Source organism: Salvelinus sp. IW2-2015, linkage group LG18 (assembly GCF_002910315.2).
Source record: "Salvelinus sp. IW2-2015 linkage group LG18, ASM291031v2, whole genome shotgun sequence".
Classification (NCBI taxonomy): Eukaryota; Metazoa; Chordata; class Actinopteri; order Salmoniformes; family Salmonidae; genus Salvelinus; species Salvelinus sp. IW2-2015.
The window spans coordinates 9,050,837-9,069,237 of NC_036858.1; the positions used below are offsets into that span (position 1 = coordinate 9,050,837).

The 18,401-nt window shown below is 45.3% G+C and overlaps 1 protein-coding gene across 36 annotated transcripts in view; it reads left to right on the forward strand.

The window, feature by feature from the left end:
• Window positions 1–18,401, forward strand: part of LOC111978135 (transcription factor 7-like 2) — a 135,839-nt gene that overhangs the window by 96,718 nt on the left and 20,720 nt on the right. For 34 of the 36 annotated variants that reach the window (XR_011481394.1, XR_011481395.1, XR_011481396.1 and 31 more), the window contains 2 exons: window positions 14,293–14,425; window positions 17,194–17,296. Coding sequence is in view for 29 of the 36 variants with exons in the window: in XM_024007979.2 (XP_023863747.1) it covers window positions 14,293–14,425; window positions 17,194–17,296 (236 nt within the window). In the remaining 7 variants the exon portion in view is untranslated. Of the gene's footprint in view, window positions 1–6,186; window positions 6,590–14,292; window positions 14,426–17,193; window positions 17,297–18,401 lie in introns of those variants that run through there. The other 2 variants (XM_024007996.2, XM_024008007.2) reach the window with 2 other exon arrangements.

The window sequence follows — 18,401 nt, forward strand, 5'->3', positions numbered from 1 at the left end:
GCGAGACTTTGAAGTCCCCGAGTCACCTACAGCACTCACTTCATCAAGTTCACTAGTGTCTTAATAGCAGATCAATAAGTTTCAAAGTCGGAGAGTTAATTTGATACTAGTGCTGATGTGATCACGCTGGGCCACAGAGCTGCCTGCTCTCCTCTCCTTTCCTCTTTCCTTCTACTCACCTAGATTGGACCTGTTATAGACTCTCAACATGCATTAAGACATGGAGGGGTTTTCTACTTGCTGTTTACTCTTAAAGGCAGGCTCCAGTGAACACCTAATTAATTAGGCTGTGTGTCTGTGTTCATGCAATTGCAATGTGTTATTGTATGCTAAAATTATAATTATAATTGCTATTATTATTACTATTACTATTATTATTATTATTATTATGAATGTATGCTCAAGTAGACATATAGACCAGCATTTGTCAATCTCAAATTGCCAAATGCATTGTGAGGAACACACAATTGTATTTGTAATATTAACCATATCTTCATTTAATATTGCTAAATTGGTTATATTTTACAACTCAATTACAACCCAAGGTAAATTAAAACTCTAAATATAGCATTTGGTATTTTGGTATAGCATTTTTTTATTGACCATGATCATACATTTTTAAAGCTTACAATATCAAAATATGATATTTTAAACTCATTGTGAGGTCAAATATAATACAAATTAAAGGTATATACTGCAAAGTTATCTAAAAAATAAAAACACCCGAAAACAATCACACCGAGGCGCCGTAAAATGTTGATATTGAGCGGTCCTATGCTGCTTTCTTCAGTTCAATAGAAGACACTACCATCTGTATTTTGGGGTGGTAGTGCCGCTGGGCTGTTGGAGTCGGATCAGCACCTTGAGAACAAAAGCCCAATTTTTTATGTTCATCTAAGGGTTGCTAATGGTATTAGGGGTCCTGCAGGGTGGTCGACAGGGGCCCGACACCCCAAGGTGTGCCCATAGCTTGACCCCCGACCTGCACCAATTCACAGGGCCGGTGGCATTAATGCCCCACATCTGTCATTTTTCGTACACCCCCTTGGCGCCTTTTTACTATATTTCAAAGTGAAAAGATAGAAAGAAATTCCAAACGTGCCCTAAAAAAAGGTTCCTGACGGATAACGGGAAAGGAAAAGCAGGGAAAGCGGCGAAAGCACCTCAAAGAATGGTGAAAAGAACCGGTATCGCACTGTAGAGTTCACTTTCTGTTTGTTCAAAATCTTAAGCCTCAAGCGTGAGAAGACAAAAAAACAACAACTGTGTGTGATCTGTGCTTTTTTCGTTCTTCAAAAACATGCAAGAGCAATTACAATGGATATTGGATTAATAGTAGGACTGAACTAAATGGCATGTTACCTGATTGCTAATTTCTCAGCGAGTCAGGTGCAGGTAAGAATGCTGTTGATTAAGGCACTGTATTTAAAAATATATATATGTTATTACGACTTGGATTTATTCTGGCCAGTCTCGATTAGAAAATATGTGATTCTTCAGACATTTCAGATTGTTGGGAAAAGGTTCCTTAGTTTGAACTGTAATGGTGTAAGCGGGTTGTTCTGATGGTGTAGGGAAAGGGTTTCCCGGTTTTAGTTGAAATGGTGATAGCGGGTGGTAGTGGAAGGCTGCCTGTGTGGTCCACGGTGATCAGCACTGTGTCGGGCTCCACGTAGAGCGCTGGAGGTCCAGGTTTTTGATTAACGTTTCATGTCAAATTTGTGCAGGAATTATTTACTATTCCGTGTTTATATCTCTCATTCCTCTTCATTCCAACTCATGTTAGAAAGCCCAGAGGAAAAAGTATTCCAGAAGGAGGGAGAAATGTTAATTATAATTCAGATTCTATCAAAAAAATTATAATAGTACTTGAATCATAATTTTTGACTGCTGTCACAGAAAATATTTGTAATTTGTGGTTTCAGTCCTTTCAGTAAAAACGGTTAAAATTGTGAGTCAGAATATTTCTAACGTCCTTTTTTTCTGACGTTCCTCCAGCTCACGCACAATGAAATCTTGCTTCATTAAAAGTGTATTAATCTTGTCTCTTGTCTCCAGGGAGGCACCTTAAGATGATGTTTTGTCTTTTTCTTTAAATTGTTGGAGAGAAAAAATCTCCCAGATTTGGTCCCTGTCAGTCAGAAATAATTGTGTGCTTAATCTTGTCCCTGATGGATGACTTGGAGTTCAGCAATGGGCCAGCTCCAATGACAAATACAATATTAATATTCATTAACTGCTTTGACAATGCTAATTTTGATGCAGTAGTAAAGGGCCTTCCAAAGTTAGCGGCCAAAGCATCAGAGCTGCGCAAGGTGGCAAGATAATTTGTGCTGGTTTACTGAGCTGAAGGCTTTTAAAGTCTTAAGGAAGGAAAAAAAGCTAGGTACCACAAACAAAATAAAAGAGAAACGGAAAAAGTTCACACGCATTGGAAACCAGGACTGCAGAAGTAATACGATCAAGAGACGGCTACAAAAATTTGACACCTCCGATGCCTCATCGCTGAGCAAATATATATATATTTTTTAATAAAAGTTGCAACCAAAAAAAAAGAGTAACATGGTAAGTCAGCACATTCTTGATTTTGTTTAATCTTTTTGATCTTTTAAATTATCGCCATTTGAAGATCAATAGTAATTTTTTTCTGCTATGGTTAAAAGGCTCACAGCGGTGGTATGGTGGATGGTCGGATCACGGCTTTAAGAGTGGGCTTCCTCTCTTCAAGCCACCAGTTGTCCGGGCTTAATTTCCTATTGCAAGTTCGCTAGGAACCACACCGGCTTGTTTCAATTTATTAGTATTTTTGTTATTGTTAACTGCTGTTGTTGGCTTGTCTTCTGGCTTTGTTTGACTTTGGAGTCGGGGCTGATTTTTCTTTTCTGTTGTCTTTAGAGATTACAGGGAGACAGTGGAGGTTGCAAAGCTTTAACAGTGCGGCTGGCTCTTTTGTTAATAAATGTCTGGTTGGTCTTTTTGGTATCGTATTTTACGGGGTCCCTTCATCAAAATCTGTGGCTACCGGCAGGCAGGACCAGGGGGCAATTTGGCCATAACACCACACACTCGCTGCCCGATCGGATTACTTTCTTTGGCTTTTTAAAAACATGTATTTTTGCCCTGTGTTGTGTTTTTTGATTTTGCGTTTTATTTCCTTCTACTCCTAGTGAATGGAGCGTAGCTAGCGTTGAGGATTAATGACATGACGAGGGACACCCCACTGCTTGAGTTTAGCCAAGTTAGGGAAATTCCTATAGAAGACTCGAGTACCTTTATGTCTACCAAGCCGCGGAAGGATAGCCTCTCTCTCCCTCTCCCTCACTTCTTTCTCTCAATTCTTTTTGTTGTTCTTTCAACTTATCAAAGAAAGAGAGATGGACACAAAGGAGCTTATTAGGGGGGATATGAAGATGGGCGAGGGGGAGAGAGAGGGACTCCTGGTCAGACATGGAGGAGAGCAACGCTGCCTGAGAGTGTATGTGTGAATGAATGAGGGGGCTGAGTGTGAACAGCCCAGTTTGGCCGCTCGCTCGCTCTCCTCTGTCGGACATGGATGGGCTTGCCATCGCTGGCTGGTGCTCCACCGGTCCTTTTCCCTCTTCTTTGGGCTGGTGTGTTATCGACTCAGCCGATCAGGCGTTTGGTTTGCGAGAGGCTGCCGTAGATGAGGTGCTGCCCCCCAGTGGATTAGGGGATGACATGGTGATGGGCGTCTTGTTGTAGTCTGTGCACTGCCATGAGCGCCAGCATGCTTGTTTTAACCAGGAACCGAGCAGCATCCCAAATACAGCTCTTTTAAATGGTAAGACTTCAACATTATTTATTACCTCCTGTGCTTTCTTTGTTCAACTAATGTGAGCGTACTTTAAATCTGGCTTTAAATATCATTATTTTATTGGAGTTTGTTGACATTATTGTGTGTCTTCCATTTGGCAATTTATAATCGTTTAGTTGCTAAGTGACAGGTTGAAAGGAAGTGTTTGATTGCTTTGTCTGACAGTCTGACAGGGTTTTTTCTCAGGCAACACTAATCTTAAATTATATATATTATTTTGTCAAAATAATCATATTGATATTGATATTAAATCATAACAATTATGATTAAGGTAATGAAAACAGTGAAGTGCTCCGTACTACTTTTAATTACTAAATATCATGTCTTTTTTCTTCAGTTTCTTCTAATGCATTTTTCTATATATATTTRTTTCTATCAATTTTGATAGTTATTGTTCTCAAATAATTTTGCRTWAAWWWWWMWTTTTTTTWAATTTTAAATAATGAAACTCAATTTCTATTATCAGTACATTTTCTATGAAATCAATTATCATGGTATGTAGATTAGGAGCATCTCTTGGAGTTTATGCCAGTAATTTTCATTTAGTGACCAGTCTTATATTCCTCAAAGTTAAGTCCAAATGAGTGGGATTTGTAACGGTCTCTGTCCATTGCTGTCTATTCCGGTGTTCTGTCTTTCTACAGACTTTCCTCTCGGTCATTTCTTTTCTTGCACACTTTTTAGTCTAGTGCGAACGCCGGAGACAGTGGAGGGGGATGGAGGGTCTTTTTATTTCTCTCTTTTTTCAGAGTCGTCTCTCCTGTTGGTCGCACTGTTGCCATTGTGGCCCGGCGGATCGGGAGCTGTCCATCATTTGCGGGCGAACTGGCAGTTTACTTAAGAAAGTGCACATGGGACAAAGGAGGTCGCGGGAGTGTGAATGGAGGGAGGGAGGGCAATTAGCCACCACGTTGTGAGGGGCTCATTTACTTGTCAAGCCGGAGCCTCGTTGCTTTTGTGGGAGCCGTGTAAAGGACATTCCCAGTMRTTTGTTTTGGCATTAAGMGCCTCGGGACTGCCTGGCGAAGGCCAGAGAAGAGCAGGGCAAAAAAAGAGAGAGAAAGAAAGTGAAAAAACATATTGAAATAAAATAGTTGGATAAAAGCCATGCGGTAGGTTTTTGTTGTTTCCGTTGTTGTCTTATTGTTGCTCAGATATTGAAATATACCGGACCACCTTTTCAGTTGGCCCTATATTTAAAATATTTTTTTAGATTCATTATCACTCGGTAAAATTAAGTGACAATGTGTTTGGAATATACCGTCGGCCAATTCCACCTTTTTTTTGTCACTAAGTAATATTGCAATGATATAATTATAAATTTATTAGAAACCAACCGTTTATATTTCAAATAAAATATCTAATTAAACCTTGGTGAAGCAGGTTGTAGTGCAAATGAGTTAATTCACCCTGCGTGTTAATTGGTTTCTACGTCTCCTAGGTATGCTTGCCCTGGTCAAACGCCCTGGATGTGCTAAGAGTCTGCTAAGAGATGGGGACAGGAGCATGGTTGTGGGGCCCGAATATTCAGAGGAAATGATCTCAAGATAATAATGTTTAAGAGAGGGAGTACAGTGAGAGCAGTAGGGGGTGTGGAGGCTTTAGGCCTTGCCTGGTTGATCTCCTCACACGGAGAAGTCAGAAAGAGTTAACAGTGGAATCGTCCACTATTGTTGGACAGGACAAAACAGAAAGAAAACCCCATGCAGATGTCACGTCCGTGTCAAAGGGAAGACAAATACCTTTCTTTCTCGTATTCTCCTTCCCCCCTGGAAAGTGGGGTTGGACAGGGGACTGTCAGTATCACACGGATAAGTGACTGTTGGCCACACTTTGCTGAGCCTACCCTCCCTTTGTGGATGTTGTCGTGTCTTGTTCTTTTTTTGTCCCCCTCTCTCCTCTTTGTCTTTTTCCTCTTGCCTTGCTGGCTTTACCTTGTTGTAGCCAAAGCTTTTCAAGCCGCCAGTTCGACTCTGGGCATCCTGGAGGGACTGCAGAGCCCACACACACATACACACCCATATATACACACACACACACACATATACACAGATACAAGCGTGCAATCTGGGAGTTGAGTAATAACATGATTTTGTTGTTTATATTTTTTCTTGTTTGTTGCTTGTGGGAACACTTCTCTGCACAGCTGGGAAGCAGCACTTGATCTTTTTTCTCTCGCCTCGGTATGTGTTCTCGCTTTCATTTCTTGTGACCGGCACAAACTTTCCTGAGAGAGGAGGCTGCGAAGGGCTGCTGAGAGTGGTGGAGGAAGCTGAGGATTCCTCGGGCTGTTTTAGGGGAGGTACGGGGGGGGCGGGGGGCGGGGGGGGCAGGCCACTAGCCCCAGACCCTGAGCCCCATCCATGGATCTTCAGAGACATACGCCTGTGGTACCTTCAGTCACAAAACCCCTTGAACAATAGACCCGTCGTGTGGCGATGAGGATGCCTCAGTTTGAGGGACACGCACATGCCCAGCTGCACACACTCCAGTACTTTGGGGGAAGAAGAACTGAGGTCTAAGAAAAGACGAAGAAGAAGAAGTAGAGGAGGAAAAAGTGGGCGAAGAAGAAAGGGAAGGCCGTGGTAAGGGAGGAGAAGTGGGAGGCAGGTGAAAGGAGAGCGAGGGGTCATGTACCCGCGGGATGGCGTTTTAGCGGGGCCGGAGGAGAGGTGCTCCAGAGGAGGAGTCCTCGCCCCCGGGCTCCCCCTCCTCCAGCAGATTGGCTGCTGGCATCTCAATCTCAGTGGCTGGGTGAGTAACGCACACTCCCTTGCCTCTCTCCGTCTCTCTTCATCTCCCTTTCTCTCAATTCCTGTGCTCCACACTTTTTGTTTCCGTTGAACTTTGAGGATCAGATGATGGTTGGTGTGATTAAGGGGGGCCCAGGGGGTATTCCCCCCACTGAAAGTGCAAGCTGGTGGTCATCTGCTTTAAAGTGGCTTTAAAGAGCGCTTTTTCCTTTCAAATATTATAACTCTTAACCTTCTTTATTTTTGGTGTCTGTGTGTGTTTATGTGCGGTGAGTCGGTTCTTGATCTTGAGGTGTGTGTGGGGATATGTTAATGAGCAGTGTACATTTACTGAAACAGTCAAAAAAAACGGAAGTAGCAGCATTGGAAATAATTGTGCTTTTTGCCATTTTGTTTTTAAATCTATAAACAGTTATTTACTAACACATTTACATTTAAATAGTTATTTCAATATTGCATGGTTATTCCTCAAACTATCATATCTTGTTATCCAGCTGAATAGTATTTCCTAGACAAATAATTACATGATTATGCTCACGTCTAACCATGAAATGTTAAATATAATTGAAATAACCCACAAATTATCATATTCCTCTGTTCATTTTGCAGTCTAATTCAAAATTATAATTGGCTCTTTCAACTGAAAATGTGAGGCGCTGATTGCCTTTCAAAAGATGACAGAACTCGTGTAGCTCTTGTACTGCTTCGAGACACCTCTTCAACTCAGGTAGGAAAGCTCAAGAGATGTTTACATTTTAACGGGAAAGCATAAACACACACAGCATTCATGTTGCTCTTGTATAAACCTCAAAATTGAAGACATTCAAATCAATGTCAGACAATTATTTTTCAAAATCACATTGACAAAGTTTTGTGTAAGATATATTGTGGAATGTAAATTTGACAAATGAAAGACTTCGGTATGAAAGATTGAATGAAGAGAGATGGAGAATGAGAGCAAAGGCTTTTTGCCCAGATAACATTTTTGTTCGGTTTTGTGATCAGCAGCATGCAGCAAAGTGAATAGATTAAGTTTTAAATATACTGACTTGGTCTCTGGAGCAAGATGCTCTGGGCTGGGCTGCTTTCCCCACTTTCTGGAATAGCATTTCTGATCGCCTGGCGCCTTCCTAAATTCTTTCATTTTTTCCCAACGCAGCACTGAGATCCTTTAATGTTACTGACAGATACTATTTTAGTGCAAACACGACTGTGAAGGTTGGTTTCACGTGTAAACAAAAGTATGTATTTAATGCTGTAGAAATTTTCCAGTTTTGACTACAATATGGTGATCTAATTGATTGTTTTTACTGCTAACAGTGAGAGGGAAAATGTAGTTACTGGAAACAGAGGTGGGAAATGGGCATCACTTGGAGATTAGAATATTTTTGCCTGGAAGGGGCACTCTGAGGAAGGGGAGGGGCACTCTGAGGAAGGGGAAGGGGCACTTCTGCAGGAAGGGGAGGGGCAACTCTTAGGAAAGGGAAGGGGCACTCTGAGGAAGGGAGGGGCACTCTGAGGAAGGGGAAGGGCACTCTAGGAAGGGGAAGGGGCACTCTAAGGAAGGGGAAGGAGGCACTCTGAGGAAGGGAAGGGGCACTCTGAGGAAGGGGGAAGGGCACTCTGAGGAAGGGGAAGGGCACTCTAAGGAAGGGGAAGGGACACTCTGAGGAAGGGAAGGGGCACTCTTAGAAAGGGGAAGGGAACTCTGAGGAAGGGGAGGGGCACTCTTAGGAAGGGGAAGGGCACTCTGAGGAAGGGGAGGGCACTCTTAGGAAGGGGAAGGGGCACTCTGTAGGAAGGGGAAGGGGCACTCTTAGAAAGGGGAAGGGCACTCTGAGGAAGGGGAGGGGCACTCTGAGGAAGGGGAGGGGCACTCTTAGGAAGGGGAAGGGGACCACTCTGAGGAAGGGGAGGGCACTCTGAGGAAGGGGAGGGGCACTCTTAGGAAGGGAAGGGGGAACTCTGAGGAACGGGAAGGGGCACTCTGAAAAGGGGAAGGGCACTATTAGGGAAGGGGAAAGGGCACTCTTAGGAAAAGGGGAACTCTGAGGAAGGGAGGGCACTCTTAGGAAGGGGAGGGGCACTCTTAGGAAGGGAAGGGGCACTCTGGGAAGGGGAGGGGCACTCTTAGGGAAGGGGAAGGGCACTCTGAGGAAGGGGAGGGGCACTCTGAGGAAGGGGGAAGGGCACTCAGGAAGGGAAGGGCACTCTGAGGAAGGGGAGGGGCACTCTGAGGAAGGGGAGGGGCACTCTTAGGAAGGGGAAGGGGCACTCTGAGGAAGGGGAGGGGCACTCTGAGGAAAACTTGAATGTTTTATGAAAATAGATCCTATCCTGCCAATAACAGTTACTGTGGACAATAATTTCATGTTGCCATGGTAATGACATCAGTTTGTGTGTTGCTTTTTTGCGCTTATCAAAGTCCACAGACACACACACTCCAATCATTCCCTCTTTCTCTTTCCATCCCTACCTCCCACTCCCCTTGTACAGTTTGTGTTTTCTGCAAACTGGCACGTTTTGGGAGCGGTTCAGGGCCTTGGCAGCCACTTCTGTTTGCTCTGGAATTTGTGGGCCTGTGAGTACCCCTATCCATCACTACGCTGTCGGCCCCCCCAACTTCCCCTCCCCGGCTCATCCCCACTACAGCTCATTACAGCCCGCAAGCCATTGTGACAACTCATCATATCATGACACAAAGGACGGAGAGACGCGCTAGGCCCCCCAGGGGCCACAAGGTCGCCACCTTCACATTTAGTCTTCAAATTGCCCTGCAAGGTGCCACCAAGCGGATATGCAAGGCCAACAGCTTTTCCCTGTCCTTTTTTTCTCTCTCCAGGGCCCCTCTCTCTCTTTCTCTCTGTCCTCCTCCTGTCCCTTTCCTTCTGTCTCTCACAGGGCATCCTCTTGTAACTGTCATTCCCACATATCTGTGGTGAAGTCCCCGGTAGGCCGTCATTGTAAATAAGAATTTGTTCTTAACTGACTTGCCTAGTTAAATAAAGGTTAAATAAATAAAAATGTTTTTTTTTAAATAAAAAAGAGCGTGTTGTAAGAGTAAAAAAAAAAGACAGTTTGATTAGCCTAGTTTCCTCTTATTTATTTAAGGAAGTTTGTAACTAGACTAATTGATAAGCAATACATCATTAAAACATAGTTACTGACTCTAACATACCATTTGAACGTCAAATACCACTTGATATCTTCAGATCCAAAACCATGGTCAGTTGAACCATAGAGCACAAGGCAGTATGAGAGAAAGAGGGTACCTAACCAACTCTGTCAAGTTGTGTCCGCCCTACATCAGCCCCAGTGCGTGAGTGGCTGATGGGAAAGCCTTGGGGTCAGGGGGCCGGACAACGATGCTGAGTGAGTGTGACACTGCCTCTCCGTGGCAACCAGAGAGCCTGCACACAAACACACAGGCCCTCTCTCCGTCCACACAGCCCAGACACTAGTGAGGTCACCACCAGGGGTCAAAACCCTGAGCCCTGCGGCTGTCACTCGCACCGATGGGGTTCAGCGTACAGACGCGTACGCTCACGTCGACACGCACGCTCTCACACACACTCACGCAAACCTTTCTCGAGGGAAAACATAGCTCTTTCTTGGCAGTGTGAATCATTTTTGTATTTTCTATATTTTAATAAAGTAGTGTTTGTGTGTGTGTGCAAGTACTGCAGGTCTTCTGGAAAGAGCTTAGCCATTCAGCGGTTGGAATTGCTGCAGGACACTTTGGTTCAAAATGAACATCAAGGAACAGCAGTGCATACAAAGTCAGAGGAGTGTGTGTGTGTGTGTGTGTGTGTGTGTGTGTGTGTGTGTGTGTGTGTGTGTGTGTGTGTGTGTGTGTGTGTGTGTGGTGTGTGTGTGTGTAAGCGCACTGTACTCAGCAGCTCTCTCATGACTGGTCTCCTGATATATTTCTGTCTATTGTAATGCAGGAAGTGGTGAGATTGATTGAAACAGAAGGGCCAGGAAGTCAGCTTTGCTCCTGCCTTTGTAGAGAAACAGAGAAAATACTCCCACATAGTTCCTTTGCGTAGTGTGCGTGCTTTGCATAATGCTCCGCTTGTTTTGCGGAGCTGTGTTGTGATTCCGTCAGCGCCTGTTGTCCGAGGGTGTAAAAAGCAGACGCTTCACCGAGGTCTGGCTTACACAGGTAGAGCAGGGCTTGGATTCACTTGAATGGAAGAGGTGTGTGTGTACAGTGCACAGTGTACAGTGTAGGCTGTATTTTATTTTCTAGAAGCAAAAATGTATTGTTGATCGAAGGCATATGGTGTGCACCTGCAAAAAAGGCCTGAACTTCAGGTTTTATTGGTCTCACAGCAGTAAAACAAAACAAATACTCCTGCTTCTCTCCACGGATGATCCGCTAGAGCTCTGGGAATGTGTTACAGTCCAGATGGGCTCTGCACTGTAGGTGTTGGAATCTGGGATGGCCCACCTGCTCTCTGTGTGAGTGTGCAGAAGCTCAACTCATGAGCTTGTCAGGGAACTCTGGACTCTAGGTCACGTAGAGGTGTGTGAGTCGACTTGACCCAAATGGAAGTGGCAGAGAATCGCTGGCGCACACCTCTCGCTGCACACCTACTGCAAGCATATCACTGAGAGTTGTTTTAGAATAACTGCACGGCGAAACAATCATTAGAAAGAATTCAGAATGCATTTATTCTTTAGACTTGATACAGCCAAGCTTTCTCTGTAAGGCAGCACACCTCTGTTGCTTCTGCATTATTCTCTCTGTGTGTGACATTACTCCTCCCTTTTCCCTGCTCCCTTCCTGGGGGGGTTGTGATCCTCCCCTCAGTGAGACAGAGAGAGGCTGGCCGCTACAGTAGCCAAACAGCAGCAGTGTCCGCGTGGACCCAGAAGCCACATAAACTGGAGCGCTTGTCTTGGCTATTATTTACCTGGCTCTGCTCGGGGCTTCTGAAATGGAGGCCTGTTAGCCTCTGAAGTGACTGTGATGTAAATCGGTTGTCTCTCTCTCTCTCTCTCTTTCTCTCTCTCTTTCTTTTCCTCTTTTGCTGTCTGTCTCTCCTTCATTCTCTCACCCTCTCGCTCACTCTCTTTCTCTCGTCTCCTTCGCTGTCTCTCTCCCTTCCTCCCTCTCTCTCTCTCTGTCTCTCCATCCATCCATCTCTCTCTCCATCCCTCTCTCCCTCTCTCTCTCAATGGAGACTCAGTGGATGGGCATTTTAAACTGTCTCTCAATGGAGACTCAGTGGATGGGCATTTAAACTCTCTCTCAATGGAGACTCAGTGGATGGGCATTTTAAACTGTCTCTCAATGGAGACTCAGTGGATGGGCATTTTAAACTGTCTCTCAATGGAGACTCAGTGGATGGGCATTTTAAACTGTCTCTCAATGGAGAGGGCCCTGGACAAAAGAACTCATTTAAATGGCCACTAAAGCCTTTCGGCACAGGGAGAATTGACAACATTCTTTCACATCATTACTGAGGGGGGTAGAGGAGGAGGGGAAAGGGGTTAGGAGGAGAGAAGGCCGTTTGGGGTAACCAGTGCACTGCTCAATGGCTACCTTCGTCAGCAGTGTTTGGCAGCTGTCATCTCCCTCAATATTTATTGAACCCTCCATTCTAGATTTCTAGATAGGGGGACTGTGGGGGAGAAACATGTTGATTTGTGTCTTGTGTTCATTTTAACGAGGCGTGTACCTCCACCCCCTCTCTCTCTCTCTCTCTCTCTCCTTTCTCTCCTTTCTCTCCTTTCTCTCTCTCCAGTCTTTTGAGCTCAGGGCTGTGAATGAGTCCCCAGAGTCTCTCCATGTTTCCCAGTAGTTCTACTGGGTTCATTAATCTTTCATTGGGACCATGGCAGTGGGGAATGATCCCTCCCTCCCTCTCCCCATTCCCCTCTACCCCTCTCCTCCCCTCTCCTCTCTACCCCTCTCACAGCCCCACTGAAGGGGGAGGTCTGGAAGGGTACTTTACCCACTCCAGCCTGGTACAGTCCAGACCAACCCCTTTTGCCACCCACCCTGGGTATGGAACATTGTAGGGTCAGTTGGTCTGGTAGTCAGTCACATAGAATAGGCCATTTATTTCATACAGTGCTCACAGTAAGCTCAGCCAGAGTATGGAGATGATGATGGCTTTTCAGCATTAAGCTCTGCACACATGTGTCTTGCCTAGGGCCCTCAGCTTTGCATTTGTATAGTTAAATGGGCATAGAGTCCATGTATTATCCCTCCCTCTCCCCCTTAAATGCATTTCAAAGTCTGTTGGAAAATTGCCATAGCCAGGCTTTGGGTTGGTGTCTCACCATGGTTAGGGTAGCTAATGAGTGTTTGGACTGTTAGACTGGAATATTACCCACACCCCCGTTGCACCTTCATACTCCCTCCCTCTCTATATACACACACACACACACACACACACACACACACACACACACACACACACACACACACACAACCCAGCTAGCTCCCTGTCTCCTTCTCCCCAGCACACATCAGCCATGTTATCGTAAGCCTGATTAGTGATGCCTCTTTGACTGCCTAGGGACGGAATAGAATATCGGTTGACGAGCAAGACCAGCTCACCGCTAGTGGTTTGTACCAGAACACTAATCTGGTTAGTGTGTGTGTGTGTGTGTGTGTGTGTGCCTGGAGAAAAGGGGGCTAAGCTCTGGTTATCATGGGGCCCATAGCGGAGAACCCCTCAGCTTAACTATCATCTTTTGGTAATTGAAAAAGGGGCCTGCGTCATTTAGTGGTACAAAGAGCAGATTACATAGCTAAAACTCATTTGGCAAATATGTAGAAATTGATTTATTACAACGTCCCCCTATCCCCTTTACCTCCCCTCCTCCTCTACCCCCCAAAACCAGGCACTGGGGGAGACAGAGAGAGGGGGGGGTAGAGATCAGAAGGAGGAGAGGGAATCAGTGGGATAAACCACTAAAGGAGAGTGGGGGGATTGGATGGTGGAGTGTTGCTGTCTGCTGTTACAATGGCTGTGGATTTTACACGTGTTTGGTTGAAGCCCCCTTGTCATGCAGCCTCAATCCAAATTTAAAATGGCAGCCCTGCGTCTGAGATGGCATTACTGAGTGTCACCGCAGAAGTGTTGTTAATTACAAACCACACTATTTTCACTCGGCTCTGGCGGTTTGGCACTCCGAGGGGGTCGATCATTTGATAGCTCTCGTTTTTCAACAGCTTTCTGAGCCATGTTAGAATTCTCCTGTAGGAGCCTGCAATCTCTACCCCAAATATTAACATGCACTTCTCCTCTCTCTCTCTCTCTCCCTCTCTCTCTCTCTCCTCTCTCTCTCTCTCTCCTCTCTCTCTCTCTCTCTCTCTCTCTCTCTCTCTCTCTCTCTCCTCTCTCTCTCTCTCTCTCTCTCTCTCCTCTCTCTCTCTCTCTCTCTCTCTCTCTCTCTCTCTCTCTCTCTCTCTCTCTCTCTCTCTCTCTCTCTCGCTCTCTCTCTTGCTCTTCTCTCTCTGCTCTCTCTCTCTCCTCTCTCTCTCTCTCTCTCGCTCTCTCTTGCTCTTGCTCTCTCTCTCGCTCTCTCGCTCTCTCTTGCTCTCGCTCTCTCTTGCTCTCTCTCTTGGCTCTCTCGCTCTCTCGCTCTCTCTTGCTCTCGCTCTCTCTCTCTCTTGCTCTCCTTCCTTGCTCTGCGCTCTTCTCTCTCTCTCTCTCTCTCTTGCTCTCTCGTCTCGCTCTCTAGTCTAATAAGGTCCCAGTGGTACAGCACCCTCACCACGTGCACCCGCTCACGCCTCTGATCACCTACAGCAATGAACACTTCACACCGGGCAACCCCCCTCCGCACCTACAGGGAGATGTGGACCCCAAAACAGGTAAGACAGACTACACTACACTACACTACACTGAGGCCCAGTTGCGAAATGGTTAACATGGTTTGCAAATGATTAACTCTCCAGCCACTCAGTCCTCAAATCCAAACAGTGATATTCTAGTTATTACCAGTTATTAACAGTTATTACCATACATACCTTCAACAGAACAAAGAATTGTCATTGTTGTCCACATATAAATGTCCACACTGTTCATTTATGCAGCCACCACCTCATTGTATTTATGGAAGATATAGCCCTCACAAAGTACAGCTTTGCAGGGCCTGCGTTCTTTGACAGTGGATTTCCACCGTGGATCACAGGGCAGGTGGCGCTGAAACTTCGGATGCCAATCAGTTTCAGTGGAGGGGAAGGAGGTGGGCGTGGGGACCGATGGGTGGCGCGAGCATGGGTCAGGGAGCGTATAGAAAAGCTGAACTTTATGCAAGTACTCCGCAACATCGCAGCGCTATTGACCAATCGAAGCTCACGATAGATTCCAGCCCCCTTCTGGATTGACTGTTAATACCTAGCACTACCTAGCCTGCTAGCACCCACATGAGGGCGAAGCTAGCGTGTCGATCCAAGTTATCGTGTTACGTGGAAATCCCCGCTGACCAGGTCTGAGATATTTGAGGGCAGACAACAGTCAGGGCTACTCAGAGAGAGACAGAGAGCTTCTCTCTCCTTCATGGCCTGTGCTATTGTGTCTCTGGACCTGCAGAAGTAAGCCTGTTGACCCCAGTCCCTTGAGCGTCTCTGCACACATGCTCTGGCAGGTAGGGGAGGGTCACTGCTTCCTCTCTCTGTTCTGACACTACAGGAGGAGGTAGGTGTGTGGAACCTCACACGGCTGAATGCCCCTCTCCTACATACCCCCCCCCCCCCCCCCCCCATCTGACTTGTCCACCTGCAATAAACATTATGACCTAATAGGGTAACTTACTTTCAGTATGTTGTACAGTGGTAAGCATTGCTTTGAAAGGTGTCTGGTTGTTTTGTTAGGGTTTTGGGGTCATAATGGTCTCTTATTACGATTGTCCTCACAAAGGAGCAATAATAACGACCCCACGGCTGTTTAATGTGCCAGTTAATGGCCTTGCTTAATTGAGCTTAGTGTTTAATTAATTAACCAGCTATATTAAGYCCTCAGCACTGGATTGCAATGGAGAGCAACATTCGGAACGCTTTCCTCTGAGTAGTGTGTCAGTCAGAGCCATTATGTCTATAGAACTAGGTCCTACAGCAACATTTTTGGAACCCTTCTCAGCATCAAATGCATAATTAACGATCTATAACTTGTGATTCATTTTTTTTTWATCCTAATTGTTCACAATTAGTTTGCCGTCAGATTAAGAGACCAGTGAGAGTGTTTCTACTTTTTGGATGCACAAAGGATTCTTTAGGTACCTGTCACTGAACTGAACGTCTGCTTTCCACATACCCAGCTCTGCCTTGTTGCTTTGGGTGTGACACACACCGGCAACATACAGGCTGTGGATGGATTCATGCGGCCAGGTTCAATTTCTGCAGAACTCTTTATCTGGGTCCACTGTGGCCGTATCGGCACCTGCCAAACACTGCTGCACCGACACGCAGGCCAGGCAGGCCCACTGTGAAAGAATGCACCGGAGACAATCAAAGTTCCTCTGCTATGCTGTCTGCCAGTGGAATTCAAACACTTCCTTGTCGCGTTTTAACGCTCAACACTGGAAAAATGGAAAAGCCATTATTTCTTTGCTTTCTCTATTTCTCCTTTTTTGGTCTTGAGGAATTTTGTACGACAGACCTTTGGAGACCTAATGTTTTGGGTGGCTTGTGTGCGTGTTTTCTTTGCCTGTCAGCTGCCACAGTAAGTGAAAGCGACATTGGCAAACGTGTGATCGTTTCGCCCTCTGTGAGAGCTGTCCTTATGTAGGACATCTGTCACTGTTCATCTTTGTTAAACATGAAGATGAATAGTGGAACATAAATACTTCTGCTAAAGAGAAGCAGGAGACCAAGGGCCCCTATTTATAAGACTGGCTTTATAATGGCATAGGCATGTCATAATAGGTGTCATAGACAGTCATAAGAGCCTATGTCAGTTGAAAACAGCTAGGCTAATACAACATGTAACACAGTATATTGGGTAAGCCGACAAGCTATGAAACAAGCTGGTCATGAATAACACGAAGAGACGGTTATAACATCACTACATTCATGCTCACGACAGTCAGATGACTTGCTGGGTCAGACCCGGTTTATTTTAGAGTTAAGCTCTACCTGCAGCCCTCTAAAGGAACAGATGTCAATTTCATCTGTATGAGACTGTACACATCGTTTGTTATGTTAGCTTCTAAACCTCAATTATCACACGTTGTTAATCCTCTCATTCAATAGGAGACTAATGTGACAGGATCATGTTGGGGTAGTCCCCGTCCCCCTCTTTCTTTCTCTCGGTCTCTCTCAACACGTTATGCCACCGTACCGCCTGACTCGGAACAGCTTTGATCAGGCCGTGTGATTTAGCACTGTGAACATGCGGGCGCAACCGCACCTCCTCCTCCTCCTCCTCCTCCTCCTCCTCCTCCTCCTCTTCCTCCTCCCAAACCCACCCAGCTTCCAGTGATGTCTACTTTGTTCAATTGTGAAACTCACAAAGGATTAATTTAACACAGACTTTTATTTTGGTTGTGTGGGGGGGGGGCTGCGATGTTGGGAACAATTTGATAACTGTTTGCCCTCTCCCTCTCTTTGTCCCTCTACCCTTTCTCTCTCGTTCTCTCCAGGAATTCCAAGGCCTCCACAACACCCAGACATATCTCCCTATTACCCTCTCTCACCTGGTGCTGTAGGCCAGATCCCCCATCCACTAGGGTGGTTAGTACCACAGTAAGCAACATTCTATTACTCTCTTCTTAATGACCCGTCCCTTAAATGTATGTTGTTCTGTCCTTGAGCTGTTCTTGTCTAACGATGTTCTGTATTATGTCATTCTGTATTATGTGTTCTGTTTTGTGTGGACCCCAGGAAGAGTAGCTGCTGCTTATGCAACAGCTAATGGGGATCCTAATAAAATACCAAATACCTGTCATTAAGTATGTTGTAGTACTCTAAGCATGCGCTGTTGTCGTTGTTTGTAACTATGTCTAGATGTAGATTAAGAGCATTCAGTTCTGTAGTACATTACGTTGTAAAATCAGCATCTCTAATGTAGAAGATATAACAAATAGTTCTCCGTCAGAGGCAATGTCTTCTGGTTTATTGTGTATGCTAATATAGCTTGGTTTCAGTATTTTCCAGACTGGTAACATCATAAGCAGAGCGCATAGGGAAAGCTCTGTATCCACTTATCTCAAACTGGGTCCTCTCAATTTTGATCAGGCACTGATTTGACTCCTAGCTGCCCACATTGCAGAGAGAATGGCTAAGTCTCTCTCTCTACCAGTGTCTCCAGTTTATACATTCAAGCAATGGACTGACTCATGGGCCACAGAAGCACACTGTGGTTTCCTAAACCCCCCTCCAACCCCAACTTTGTGTCGAATGCTATTTTGCATGTCTCTGTATTGTCCAATTAGAGCAATGAACCGTGATTGCCCGTATTTTACCCACAATTCCACATGGGAGCTATCCCTGGGTGACTCTTGTCAACACTTGTTAATATGACAAAAGGCTACAAATTAAGCTCTGTTAATTTAATGTTTTCTCACCGCAATCTAAATACCAGGAGAGGTTCCGAGCACAGCCGCGGCACCCTTTGATTTGCTGCACTTTATTTTGGTATAAATTTACATTCATTATTGTTTGTCTTTAGATGTGTAGACCTCAATTAGCGTGATGGCTCCATTAAAGAGTTGCGCTTCGTCTTTAATTATCACAACAAAACACCTAGTTTCAGCTCGGGGAGGAAGGGGCCCCCTCTCCGTCGACACGCGAAGGGTTATGAAATTTAATTAGCCATTCGTATCAGATTTGTGGCATTCAAATTGTTCGG